Genomic DNA, 15,058 nt, shown 5'->3' on the forward strand with positions numbered 1-15,058 from the left:
ATGTAGGGACCAATCAGAAGCACTTGGTCCTGTAAGTGGCTCTGGATAAGAGTCTGCTAACTGACATGTAGGGACCAATCAGAAGCACTTGGTCCTGTAAGTGGCTCTGGATAAGAGTCTGCTAACTGACATGTAGGGACCAATCAGAAGCACTTGGTCCTGTAAGTGGCTCTGGATAAGAGTCTGCTAACTGACATGTAGGGACCAATCAGAAGCACTTGGTCCTGTAAGGGGCTCTGGATAAGAGTCTGCTAACTGACATGTAGGGACCAATCAGAAGCACTTGGTCCTGTAAGTGGCTCTGGATAAGAGTCTGCTAACTGACATGTAGGGACCAATCAGAAGCACTTGGTCCTGTAAGGGGCTCTGGATAAGAGTCTGCTAACTGACATGTAGGGACCAATCAGAAGCACTAGGTCCTGTAAGGGGCTCTGGATAAGAGTCTGCTAACTGACATGTAGGGACCAATCAGAAGCACTTGGTCCTGTAAGGGACCAATCAGAAGGAGTCTCTGCATTTTGTTTGAAGTTTTAGCTAAAAGTCTCAGAATACATATAAAATAGAAACAGACATCTCTGTCCAGTTATTTAACAGCTACATCGCAAAAACATAAAAAGCGAGCAAAATGTTTGACAAATCTTTATTTTATCAAGTTCATTTAAAATCACAATAACATAAAATATAAACCATGTGCTTTTTTTTAAAGCGTGTGCCATTTCTAATAGAAAACCAAAGTAGGGAACAAGTTGATGGTGGAAAACCTCCTCCTGGCCCAGCACTGAGGTTACTCTGAGTTCATCAGTAGGTCCACGGACCAAAACCCCATGTAAACCCTGTCACATGACATCAGCCATGCCAACTCTCTTCAAGTTGTACTGGGCATCAAATTCAGTCAAATGTTTCTAGTCTGCTAGCTCTACGCAGACCTCCAGAGGATAGGATATAGAGCTGTAGTCTGCTCTACGCAGACCCCCAGAGGATAGGATATAGAGCTGTAGTCTGCTCCATGCAGACCCCCAGAGGATAGGTAAATATAGAGCTGTAGTCTGCTAGCTCTACGCAGACCTCCAGAGGATAGGATATAGAGCTGTAGTCTGCGCCATGCAGACCCCCAGAGGATAGGTAAATATAGAGCTGTAGTCTGCTAGCTCTACGCAGACCTCCAGAGGATAGGATATAGAGCTGTAGTCTGCTCTACACAGACCCCAAGAGGGTAGGATATATAGAGCTGTAGTCTGCTCCATGCAGACCCCCAGAGGATAGGTAAATATAGAGCTGTAGTCTGCTAGCTCTACGCAGACCTCCAGAGGATAGGATATAGAGCTGTAGTCTGCTCTACACAGACCCCAAGAGGATAGGATATATAGAGCTGTAGTCTGCTAGCTCTACGCAGACCTCCAGAGGATAGGATATAGAGCTGTAGTCTGCTCCATGCAGACCCCCAGAGGATAGGATATATAGAGCTGTAGTCTGCTAGCTCTACGCAGACCTCCAGAGGATAGGATATAGAGCTGTAGTCTGCTCTATGCAGACCCCCAGGGATAGGATATAGAGCTGTAGTCTGCTCCATGCAGACCCCCAGAGGATAGGCTATAGAGCTGTAGTCTGCTAGCTCCATGCAGACCCCCAGAGGATAGGATATAGAGCTGTAGTCTGCTAGCTCTATGCAGACCCCCAGAGGATAGGATATAGAGCTGTAGTCTGCTAGCTCTATGCAGACCCCCAGAGGATAGGATATAGAGCTGTAGTCTGCTCCATGCAGACCCCCAGAGGATATAGAGCTGTAGTCTGCTAGCTCTACGCAGACCCCCAGAGGATAGGACATAGAGCTGTAGTCTGCTCTACACAGACCCCCAGAGGATAGGATATAGAGTTGTCGTCTGCTAGCTCCATGCAGACCCCCAGAGGGTAGGATATAGAGTTGTAGTCTGCTCCATGCAGACCCCCAGAGGGTAGGATATAGAGTTGTAGTCTGCTCTACACAGACCCCCAGAGGATAGGATATAGAGCTGTAGTCTGATCCATGCAGACCCCCAGAGGATGGGATATATGAATGAGACGTTGGGACGTTGCCAGGAGTGGAACCAATGAGACGTTGGGACGCTGCCAGGAGTGGAACCAATGAGACGTTGGGACGCTGCCAGGAGTGGAACCAATGAGACGTTGGGACGTTGCCAGGAGTGGAACCAATGAGACGTTGGGACGTTGCCAGGAGTGGAACCAATGAGACGTTGGAACGTTGCCAGGAGTGGAACCAATGAGACGTTGGGACGTTGCCAGGAGTGGAACCAATGAGACGTTGGGACGTTGCCAGGCCCGAAGCAGTGCACTATCTAGGGATTAGGGTGCCATATTGGACAAAGGCTTCATAGTTCATTCTTCCATATGACCTTCAGCAGTGCTCCAGTACGGGCCACACTACAGATGCAGTGCTCCAGTACGGGCCACACTACAGATGCAGTGACCCAGACCAGCAGTCCTCCCTGACCCAGACCAGCAGTCCTCCCTGACCCAGACCAGCAGTCCTCACTGACCCAGACCAGCAGTCCTCACTGACCCAGACCAGCAGTCCTCACTGACCCAGACCAGCAGTCCTCACTGACCCAGACCAGCAGTCCTCACTGACCCAGACCAGCAGTCCTCACTGACCCAGACCAGCAGTCCTCACTGACCCAGACCAGCAGTCCTCACTGACCCAGACCAGCAGTCCTCCCTGACCCAGACCAGCAGTCCTCCCTGACCCAGACCAGCAGTCCTCACTGACCCAGACCAGCAGTCCTCCCTGACCCAGACCAGCAGTCCTCACTGACCCAGACCAGCAGTCCTCCCTGACCCAGACCAGCAGTCCTCCCTGACCCAGACCAGCAGTCCTCACTGACCCAGACCAGCAGTCCTCACTGACCCAGACCAGCAGTCCTCACTGACCCAGACCAGCAGTCCTCACTGACCCAGACCAGCAGTCCTCACTGACCCAGACCAGCAGTCCTCACTGACCCAGACCAGCAGTTCTCACTGACCCAGACCAGCAGTTCTCACTGACCCAGACCAGCAGTTCTCACTGACCCAGACCAGCAGTCCTCTTGGCCAGTCAGGGCAGGGCCTCACCAGTCAGCTGGATAGCGATGTTTCCACTGGTATCCGTCTGAACCAACAGCAGGCTGGAGTGGTTGCCAGTTACAACCGGTTTGAACTGGACTGGCAGGTGGATGTAGCGTTGGGATCTGGAGGGCAGGGAGAAACAGGAAGAAATCAAAACATGGACTAAGTATGTACGGGTTCGCAGAAACACGGACCGAGAGGCAGACACAACGCGGACAGAGAGGCAGACACAACGCGGACAGAGAGGCAGACACAACGCGGACAGAGAGGCAGACAACGCGGACAGAGAGGCAGACAACGCGGACAGAGAGGCAGACAACGCGGACAGAGAGGCAGACAACGCGGACAGAGAGGCAGACAACGCGGACAGAGAGGCAGACACAACGCGGACAGAGAGGCAGACACAACGCGGACAGAGAGGCAGACACAACGCGGACAGAGAGGCAGACACAACGCGGACAGAGAGGCAGACACAACGCGGACAGAGAGGCAGACACAACGCGGACAGAGAGGCAGACACAACGCGGACAGAGAGGCAGACACAAGGCGGACAGAGAGGCAGACACAACGCGGACAGAGAGGCAGACACAACGCGGACAGAGAGGCAGACACAACGCGGACAGAGAGGCAGACAACGCGGACAGAGAGGCAGACACAACGCGGACAGAGAGGCAGACAACGCGGACAGAGAGGCAGACACAACGCGGACAGAGAGGCAGACACAACGCGGACAGAGAGGCAGACACAACGCGGACAGAGAGGCAGACAACGCGGACAGAGAGGCAGACAACGCGGACAGAGAGGCAGACACAACACGGACAGAGAGGCAGACACAACGCGGACAGAGAGGCAGACACAACGCGGACAGAGAGGCAGACACAACGCGGACAGAGAGGCAGACACAACGCGGACAGAGAGGCAGACAACGCGGACAGAGAGGCAGACAACGCGGACAGAGAGGCAGACACAACGCGGACAGAGAGGCAGACAACGCGGACAGAGAGGCAGACACAACGCGGACAGAGAGGCAGACAACGCGGACAGAGAGGCAGACACAACACGGACTGAGAGGCAGACAACACGGACTGAGAGGCAGACAACACGGACTGAGAGGCAGACAACGCGGACTGAGAGGCAGACAACGCGGACTGAGAGGCAGACAACGCGGACTGAGAGGCAGACAACGCGGACTGAGAGGCAGACAACGCGGACTGAGAGGCAGACAACGCGGACTGAGAGGCAGACAACGCGGACTGAGAGGCAGACAACGCGGACTGAGAGGCAGACAACGCGGACTGAGAGGCAGACAACGCGGACTGAGAGGCAGACAACGCGGACTGAGAGGCAGACAACGCGGACTGAGAGGCAGACAACGCGGACTGAGAGGCAGACAACACGGACTGAGAGGCAGACAACACGGACTGAGAGGCAGACAACACGGACTGAGAGGCAGACAACACGGACTGGGAGGCAGACAACACGGACTGAGAGGCAGACAACACGGACTGAGAGGCAGACAACACGGACTGAGAGGCAGACAACACGGATTGGGCAGACTTTGAGCTTGTTGTTAGAATAGAACAGTGTCACCTGACAGATGCAGTACAGGAAGCTCCAAATCTCACATTGAAGAAAATACTGTGATAGAAATGTAGTAACAAACGTTAATTCCACATGGCGATGACGTGTGAATGACAACGCTATGCACCATGGGAGGAGTCCGGACATGCAGCAAGGTGCCATTCGCCACACAGCACCACCACACCTACTTCAGTAGATAACTCTGCTGTCCAGACGCTCTCAGGCCCAGAGCCTGACCAACACAGTGACCTGCTGTCCAGACACTCACAGACCCAGAGCCTGACCAACACAGTGACCTGCTGTCCAGATGCTCTCAGACCCAGAGTCTGACCAAAACAGTGGCCTGCTGTCCAGACGCTCTCAGGCCCAGAGCCTGACCAACACAGTGACCTGCTGTCCAGACGCTCTCAGGCCCAGAGCCTGACCAACACAGTGGCCTGCTGTCCAGATGCTCTCAGACCCAGAGCCTGACCAACACAGTGACCTGCTGTCCAGACGCTCTCGGGCCCAGAGCCTGACCAACACAGTGACCTGCTGTCCAGACGCTCTCAGGCCCAGAGCCTGACCAACACAGTGACCTGCTGTCCAGACACTCTCAGACCCAGACCAACACAGTGACCTGCTGTCCAGACGCTCTCAGGCCCAGAGCCTGGCCAACACAGTGACCTGCTGTCCAGACGCTCTCAGACCCAGAGCCTGACCAACACAGTGACCTGCTGTCCAGACACTCTCAGGCCCATAGCCTGACCAACACAGTGACCTGCTGTCCAGACGCTCTCAGGCCCAGAGCCTGACCAACACAGTGACCTGCTGTCCAGACGCTCTCAGACGAACCCCTCTGAGTTTCCACAGCATTAGGAGCAGGAAGTCACACTCAGGTTACACACACAGCATCAATCACAGCCTTTCAGTACATCATAGCCTGGTTGTGCCGTCTTGGTCAACTTCTATGGTCATGGTATAGCTCTGTGGCCAGGCTAACCAGGACACTGATTACAGAAGAGGAATGACAGTCACCAAGCGGCGTGGACTCACCTTAGGGAATATTTGGAATGCTTGATGTGGAAGGGCTCTTTAGGGGTTAGGAACATCAGCTGCAACATCAGACAAGCTCAACATCAAATCCATGCAATGCAAAGCATTCTGGGTAGTTATCACATCCATCACAGTTCATGCAATTATTCTGTGTGTGTGTGTGTTGCTCACCGCATGCGTTTCCAAGGAGTTGTTTCTCATGTTGACCTTCAGTGTGCTGGTCTCCCCTACCCTGGTAGGGGGGAATGAGTAGTGGTCCTGGGGGGCGTATACCCCCCTACACAGAGCCTCCTCCTGACTGGAACACACAACATCATCCACACATTTAACATCGACCTGAACCTTCCTCCTCCCTGGGGCTCTGAGCTTCCTGACCATCTACCTGAACCTTCCTCCTCCATGGGGCTCTGAGCTTCCTGAACCTTCCTCCTCCATGGGGCTCTGAGCTTCCTGAACCTTCCTCCTCCATGGGGCTCTGAGCTTCCTGAACCTTCCTCCTCCATGGGGCTCTGAGCTTCCTGAACCTTCCTCCTCCATGGGGCTCTGAGCTTACTGAACCTTCCTCCTCCATGGGGCTCTGAGCTTACTGAACCTTCCTCCTCCATGGGGCTCTGAGCTTCCTGAACCTTCCTCCTCCATGGGGCTCTGAGATTCCTGAACCTTCCTCCTCCATGGGGCTCTGAGATTCCTGACCATCTACCTGAACCTCCCTCCTCCATGGGGCTCTGAGCTTCCTGACCATCTACCTGAACCTTCCTCCTCCATGGGGCTCTGAGCTTCCTGACCATCTACCTGAACCTTCCTCCTCCATGGGGCTCTGAGCTTCCTGACCATCTACCTGAACCTTCCTCCTCCATGGGTCTCTGAGCTTCCTGACCATCTACCTGAACCTTCCTCCTCCACGGGGCTCTGAGCTTCCTGAACATCTACCTGAACCTTCCTCCTCCACGGGGCTCTGAGCTTCCTGAACCTTCCTCCTCCATGGGGCTCTGAGCTTCCTGAACCTTCCTCCTCCATGGGGCTCTTAGCTTCCTGAACATCTACCTGAACCTTCCTCCTCCATGGGGCTCTGAGCTTCCTGAACATCTACCTGAACCTTCCTCCTCCATGGGGCTCTGAGCTTCCTGAACATCTACCTGAACCTTCCGCCATGGGGCTCGGAGCTTCGTGACCAGTTATCCTTCAGATCAAATCAAGAGCTATATCTGAACGTTAACCAGCTAGTTAGCCAGCAGACCAACTAACTAACTGGTTAACTAGCTGACTAACTAGTGCTCCCTGTTTTGTGAGTCATCCTCCACTGTGCTCTGGACTGTGGAGGATCGACCTTGTTTTTCTAGTCATCACTAGTGAGAGATGACTACCAGTCCTTACCCAGTCATCACTAGTGAGACCTGACTGCCAGTCCTTACCCAGTCATCACTAGTGAGACCTGACTGCCAGTCCTTACCCAGTCATGCCCCCATCAGCAACCGGGTCAGGTCTTCTCCTGGTCTTAAAGGCTTCAGTCTTCACCAGAGAACAGTCTGCTTCCTGAGGAGCCACCGCTGGACCAACCTTCACACCCTGAAAATACATCATCATCATCATGGCCACCGTCACCCTCCACGTCACCACCACCCTCCACGTTCCCCTCCACGCCATCGTCACCCTCCACCGCCACCATATCCAAAAGGGTCGTATTCATTAGGGGACACCATATCCAAAAGGGTCGTATTCATTAGGGGACACCATATCCAGAAGGGTCGTATTCATTAGGGGACACCATATCCAAAAGGGTCGTATTCATTAGGGGACACCATATCCAAAAGGGTCGTATTCATTAGGGGACACCATATCCAGAAGGGTGGTATTCATTAGGGGACACCATATCCAAAAGGGTCGTATTCATTAGGGGACACCATATCCAGAAGGGTCGTATTCATTAGGGGACACCATATCCAGAAGGGTCGTATTCATTAGGGGACACCATATCCAAAAGGGTCGTATTCATTAGGGGACACCATATCCAGAAGGGTCGTATTCATTAGGGGACACCATATCCAAAAGGGTGGTATTCATTAGGGGACACCAAATCCAAAAGGGTGGTATTCATTAGGGGACACCATATCCAAAATGATTGTATTCATTAGTGGACACCATATCCAGAAGGGTCGTATTCATTAGGGGACACCATATCCAGAAGGGTCGTATTCATTAGGGGACACCATATCCAAAAGGGTCGATTCATTAGGGGACACCATATCCAAAAGGGTGGTATTCATTAGGGGACACACTATCCAAAAGGGTCGATTCATTAGGGGACACCATATCCAAAAGGGTCGATTCATTAGGGGACACCATATCCAGAAGGGTCGATTCATTAGGGGACACCATATCCAAAGGGTCGATTCATTAGGGGACACCATATCCAAAAGGGTCGATTCATTAGGGGACACGTGTCCTATAACAGTCTACATTTACAGTCTCCTGGCAGTATAATGATGTCCTGTAACAGTCTCCTGGCAGTATAATTATGTCCTGTAACAGTCTCCTGGCAGTATAATGATGTCCTATAACAGTCTCCTGGCAGTATAATGATGTCCTATAACAGTCTCCTGGCAGTATAATGATGTCCTATAACAGTCTCCTGGCAGTATAATGATGTCCTATAACAGTCTCCTGGCAGTATAATGATGTCCTATAACAGTCTCCTGGCAGAATAATGATGTCCTACAACAGTATAATGATGTCCTGTAACAGTCTCCTGGCAGTATAATGATGTCCTGTAACAGTCTCCTGGCAGTATAATGATGTCCTGTAACAGTCTCCTGGCAGTATAATGGTGTCCTATAACAGTCTCCTGGCACTATAATGATGTCCTATAACAGTCTCCTGGCAGTATAATGATGTCCTATAACAGTCTCCTGGCAGTATAATGATGTCCTATAACAGTCTCCTGGCAGAATAATGATGTCCTATAACAGTATAATGATGTCCTGTAACAGTCTCCTGGCAGTATAATGATGTCCTGTAACAGTCTCCTGGCAGTATAATGATGTCCTGTAACAGTCTCCTGGCAGTATAATGATGTCCTGCAACAGTCTCCTGGCAGTATAATGATGTCCTGCAACAGTCTCCTGGCAGTATAATGATGTCCTATATCAGTCTACCTTTACAGTCTCTTGGCAGTATAATGATGTCCTATAACAGTCTACCTTTACAGTCTCCTGGCAGTATAATGATGTCCTATAACAGACTCCTGGCAGTATAATGATGTCCTGTAACCGTCTCCTGGCAGTATAATGATGTCCTGTAACAGTCTACCTTTACAGTCTCCTGGCAGTATAATGATGTCCTATAACAGTCTCCTGGCAGTATAATGATGTCCTGTAACAGTCTCCTGGCAGTATAATGATGTCCTGTAACAGTCTCCTGGCAGTATAATGATGTCCTGTAACAGTCTCCTGGCAGTATAATGGTGTCCTATAACAGTCTCCTGGCAGTATAATGATGTCCTATAACAGTCTCCTGGCAGTATAATGATGTCCTGTAACCGTCTCATGGCAGTAAAATGATGTCCTATAACAGTCTCCTGGCAGTATAATGATGTCCTGTAACAGTCTACCTTTATAGTCTCCTGGCAGTATAATGATGTCCTATAACAGTCTCCTGGCAGTATAATGATGTCCTGTAACAGTCTCCTGGCAGTATAATGATGTCCTATAACAGTCTCCTGGCAGTATAATGACGTCATATAACAGTCTCCTGGCAGTATAATGATGTCCTGTAACAGTCTCCTGGCAGTATAATGATGTCATATAACAGTCTCCTGGTAGTTTAATGATGTCCTGTAACAGTCTCCTGGCAGTATAATGATGTCCTATAACAGTCTCCTGGCAGTATAATGATGTCCAATAAGTCTACCTTTACAGTCTCCTGGTAGTATAATGATGGCCTATAACAGTCTCTGGCAGTATAATTATGTCCTGTAACAGTCTCCTGGCAGTATAATGATGTCCTATAACAGTCTCCTGGCAGTATAATGATGTCCTATAAAAGTCTCCTGGCAGTATAATGATGTCCTATAACAGTCTACCTTTACAGTCTCCTGGCAGTATAATGATGTCCTATAACAGTCTCCTGGCAGTATAATGATGTCCTGTAACAGTCTCCTGGCAGTATAATGATGTCCTGTAACAGTCTCCTGGCAGTATAATGATGTCCTGTAACAGTCTCCTGGCAGTATAATGATGTCCTATAACAGTCTCCTGGCAGTATAATGATGTCCTGTAACAGTCTCCTGGCAGTATAATGATGTCCTGTAACAGTCTCCTGGCAGTATAATGATGTCCTGTAACAGTCTCCTGGCAGTATAATCATGTCCTATAACAGTCTACCTTTACAGTCTCCTGGTAGTATAATGATGTCCTATAACAGTCTCTGGCAGTATAATGATGTCTTGCAACAGTCTCCTGGCAGTATAATGATGTCCTATATCAGTCTACCTTTACAGTCTCCTGGCAGTATAATGATGTCCTATAACAGTCTACCTTTACAGTCTCCTGGCAGTATAATGATGTCCTATAACAGTCTCCTGGCAGTATAATGATGTCCTATAACAGTCTCCTGGCAGTATAATGATGTCCTGTAACCGTCTCATGGCAGTAAAATGATGTCCTATAACAGTCTCCTGGCAGTATAATGATGTCCTGTAACAGTCTCCTGGCAGTATAATGATGTCATATAACAGTCTCCTGGTAGTTTAATGATGTCCTGTAACAGTCTCCTGGCAGTATAATGATGTCCTATAACAGTCTCCTGGCAGTATAATGATGTCCAATAAGTCTACCTTTACAGTCTCCTGGTAGTATAATGATGTCCTATAACAGTCTCTGGCAGTATAATTATGTCCTGTAACAGTCTCCTGGCAGTATAATGATGTCCTGTAACAGTCTCCTGGCAGTATAATGATGTCCTATAAAAGTCTCCTGGCAGTATAATGATGTCCTATAACAGTCTACCTTTACAGTCTCCTGGCAGTATAATGATGTCCTATAACAGTCTCCTGGCAGTATAATGATGTCCTATAACAGTCTACCTTTACAGTCTCCTGGCAGTATAATGATGTCCTATAACAGTCTCCTGGCACTATAATGATGTCCTATATCAGTCTCCTGGCAGTATAATGATGTCCTATAACAGTCTCCTGGCAGTATAATGATGTCCTGTAACAGTCTCCTGGCAGTATAATGATGTCCTGTAACAGTCTCCTGGCAGTATAATGATGTCCTGTAACAGTCTCCTGGCAGTATAATGATGTCCTGTAACCGTCTACCTTTACAGTCTCCTGGCAGTATAATGATGTCATATAACAGTCTCCTGCAGTATAATGATGTCCTGTAACAGTCTCCTGGCAGTATAATGATGTCCTATAACAGTCTCCTGGCAGTATAATGATGTCCTATAAAAGTCTCCTGGCAGTATAATGATGTCCTATAACAGTCTACCTTTACAGTCTCCTGGCAGTATAATGATGTCCTATAACAGTCTCCTGGCAGTATAATGATGTCCTATAACAGTCTCCTGGCACTATAATGATGTCCTATATCAGTCTCCTGGCAGTATAATGATGTCCTATAACAGTCTCCTGGCAGTATAATTATGTCCTGTAACAGTCTCCTGGCAGTATAATGATGTCCTGTAACAGTCTCCTGGCAGTATAATGATGTCCTGTAACAGTCTCCTGGCAGTATGATGTCAGCCTATAACAGTCTCCTGGCAGTATAATGATGTCCTATATCAGTCTCCTGGCAGTATAATGATGTCCTATAACAATCTCTAGGCACTATAATGATGTCCTATATCAGTCTCCTGGCAGTATAATGATGTCCTATAACAGTCTCCTGGCAGTATAATGATGTCCTGTAACAGTCTCCTGGCAGTATAATGATGTCCTGTAACAGTCTCCTGGCAGTATAATGATGTCCTATAACAGTCTCCTGGCAGTATAATGATGTCCTATAACAGTCTACCTTTACAGTCTCCTGGTAGTATAATGATGTCCTATAACAGTCTCCTGGCAGTATAATGATGTCCTGCAACAGTCTCCTGGCAGTATAATGATGTCCTATAACAGTCTACCTTTACAGTCTCCTGGTAGTATAATGATGTCCTATAACAGTCTCCTGGCAGTATAATGATGTCCTATAACAGTCTCCTGGCACTATAATGATGTCCTATATCAGTCTCCTGGCAGTATAATGATGTCCTATAACAGTCTCCTGGCAGTATAATGATGTCCTGCAACAGTCTCCTGGCAGTATAATGATGTCTTATATCAGTCTACCTTTACAGTCTCCTGGCAGTATAATGATGTCCTATAAAAGTCTCCTGGCAGTATAATGATGTCCTATAACAGTCTACCTTTACAGTCTCCTGGCAGTATAATGATGTCCTATAACAGTCTCCTGGCAGTATAATGATGTCCTGTAACAGTCTCCTGGCAGTATGATGTCAGCCTATAACAGTCTCCTGGCAGTATAATGATGTCCTGTAACAGTCTCCTGGCAGTATAATGATGTCCTATAACAGTCTCCTGGCAGTATAATGATGTCCTATAACAGTCTACCTTTACAGTCTCCTGGTAGTATAATGATGTCCTATAACAGTCTCCTGGCAGTATAATGATGTCCTGCAACAGTCTCCTGGCAGTATAATGATGTCCTATAACAGTCTACCTTTACAGTCTCCTGGTAGTATAATGATGTCCTATAACAGTCTCCTGGCAGTATAATGATGTCCTATAACAGTCTCCTGGCACTATAATGATGTCCTATATCAGTCTCCTGGCAGTATAATGATGTCCTATAACAGTCTCCTGGCAGTATAATGATGTCCTGCAACAGTCTCCTGGCAGTATAATGATGTCTTATATCAGTCTACCTTTACAGTCTCCTGGCAGTATAATGATGTCCTATAAAAGTCTCCTGGCAGTATAATGATGTCCTATAACAGTCTACCTTTACAGTCTCCTGGCAGTATAATGATGTCCTATAACAGTCTCCTGGCAGTATAATGATGTCCTGCAACAGTCTCCTGGCAGTATAATGATGTCTTATATCAGTCTACCTTTACAGTCTCCTGGCAGTATAATGATGTCCTATAACAGTCTCCTGGCAGTATAATGATGTCCTGTAACCGTCTACTGGCAGTATAATGATGTCCTATAACAGTCTCCTGGCAGTATAATGATGTCCTGTAACAGTCTCCTGGCAGTATAATGATGTCCTGTAACCGTCTCCTGGCAGTATAATGATGTCCTATAACAGTCTACCTTTACAGTCTCCTGGCAGTATAATGATGTCCTGTAACAGTCTCCTGGCAGTATAATGATGTCCTGTAACAGTCTCCTGGCAGTATAATGATGTCCTATAACAGTCTCCTGGCAGTATAATGATGTCATATAACAGTCTCCTGGCAGTATAATGATGTCCTATAACAGTCTCCTGGCAGTATAATGATGTCCTATAACAGTCTACCTTTACAGTCTCCTGGCAGTATAATGATGTCCTGTAACAGTCTCTGGCAGTATAATTATGTCCTGTAACAGTCTCCTGGCAGTATAATGATGTCCTATAACAGTCTCCTGGCAGTATAATGATGTCCTATAAAAGTCTCCTGGCAGTATAATGATGTCCTATAAGAGTCTCCTGGCAGTATAATGATGTCCTGTAACAGTCTCCTGGCACTATAATGATGTCCTATAACTATAATGATGTCCTATGTCCTATAACAGTCTACCTTTACAGTCTCCTGGCAGTATAATGATGTCCTATAAGAGTCTACCTTTACAGTCTCCTGGCACTATAATGATGTCCTATAACTATAATGATGTCCTATAACAGTCTACCTTTACAGTCTCCTGGCAGTATAATGATGTCCTATAACAGTCTCCTGGCAGTATAATGATGTCCTGTAACAGTCTCCTGGCAGTATGATGATGTCCTGTAACAGTGTCCTGGCAGTATAATGATGTCCTGTAACAGTGTCCTGGCAGTATAATGATGTCCTGTAACAGTCTCCTGGCAGTATAATGATGTCCTGTAACAGTCTCCTGGCAGTATGATGTCGTCCTATATCAGTCTCCTGGCAGTATAATGATGTCCTATATCAGTCTCCTGGCAGTATAATGATGTCCTATAACAGTCTCCTGGCACTATAATGATGTCCTATATCAGTCTCCTGGCAGTATAATGATGTCCTATAACAGTCTCCTGGCAGTATAATGATGTCCTGTAACAGTCTCCTGGCAGTATAATGATGTCCTGTAACAGTCTCCTGGCAGTATAATGATGTCCTGTAACAGTCTCCTGGCAGTATGATGTCGTCCTATATCAGTCTCCTGGCAGTATAATGATGTCCTATATCAGTCTCCTGGCAGTATAATGATGTCCTATAACAGTCTCCTGGCAGTATAATGATGTCCCATAACAGTCTCCTGGCAGTATAATGATGTCCCATAACAGTCTCCTGGCAGTATAATGATGTCCTATATCAGTCTCCTGGCAGTATAATGATGTCCTATAACAGTCTCCTGGCAGTATAATGATGTCCTATAACAGTCTACCCACAGTGCCACAGAGCTGGAAGCGTATCCTGGTCTTGTGCTGAGGCTCAGCCACTGGGTGACACTCCAGGTCCCAGAACTGAGCATAGTCCCCTCGGTCCCTGGGCAGGAAGGTGATGGGCACCTGGAGGAGAGGAGGAGACACCAACAGGAGGAGATCAACAGGAGGAGAGGAGACATCAACAACACCATCATGGTCAAAGCCCTACAGGACATCCTATTGACCAAAGACACATTGTTCTGGGGACCAGGGGTGTGACTGGGTAAAGCTGGGTGGTCAGTAACCCCCCCTAATAAAGATATGTTCTGGGGACCAGGGGTGTGACTGGGTAAAGCTGGGTGGTCAGTAACCCCCCCTAATAAAGATATGTTCTGGGGACCAGGGGTGTGACTGGGTAAAGCTGGGTGGTCAGTAACCCCCCCTAATAAAGATATGTTCTGGGGACCAGGGGTGTGACTGGGTAAAGCTGGGTGGTCAGTAACCCCCCTAATAAAGATATGTTCTGGGGACCAGGGGTGTGACTGGGTAAAGCTGGGTGGTCAGTAACCCCCCTAATAAAGATATGTTCTGGGACCAGGGGTGTGACTGGGTAAAGCTGGGTGGTCAGTAACCCCCCTAATAAAGATATGTTCTGGGGACCAGGGGTGTGACTGGGTAAAGCTGGGTGGTCAGTAACCCCCCCTAATAAAGATATGTTCTAGGACCAGGGGTGTGACTGGGTAAAGCTGGGTGGT

General features: G+C 48.3%; 1 protein-coding gene across 16 annotated transcripts in view; it reads right to left on the reverse strand.

Annotated features, from left to right (window-relative positions):
• Positions 1-626: 626 nt before the first annotated feature.
• The window catches only part of LOC110511365 (nucleoporin SEH1), a 114,313-nt gene continuing 99,881 nt past the window's right edge, over positions 627-15,058 (reverse strand). For 10 of the 16 annotated variants that reach the window (XM_036973251.1, XM_036973252.1, XM_036973250.1 and 7 more), the window contains 5 exons: positions 14,328-14,447; positions 7,166-7,281; positions 5,887-6,013; positions 5,716-5,774; positions 627-3,221 (listed from right to left, as the gene is read on the reverse strand). In XM_036973251.1, coding sequence (XP_036829146.1) covers positions 3,089-3,221; positions 5,716-5,774; positions 5,887-6,013; positions 7,166-7,281; positions 14,328-14,447 — 555 coding nt within the window. In that variant the 3' untranslated portion in view covers positions 627-3,088. The remainder of the gene's footprint in view (positions 3,222-5,715; positions 5,775-5,886; positions 6,014-7,165; positions 7,282-14,327; positions 14,448-15,058) is intronic. The other 6 variants (XR_005042083.1, XR_005042082.1, XR_005042084.1 and 3 more) reach the window with 6 other exon arrangements.

Source organism: Oncorhynchus mykiss, unplaced genomic scaffold (genome assembly GCF_013265735.2).
Source record: "Oncorhynchus mykiss isolate Arlee unplaced genomic scaffold, USDA_OmykA_1.1 un_scaffold_226, whole genome shotgun sequence".
In the NCBI taxonomy this organism is placed as follows: Eukaryota; Metazoa; Chordata; class Actinopteri; order Salmoniformes; family Salmonidae; genus Oncorhynchus; species Oncorhynchus mykiss.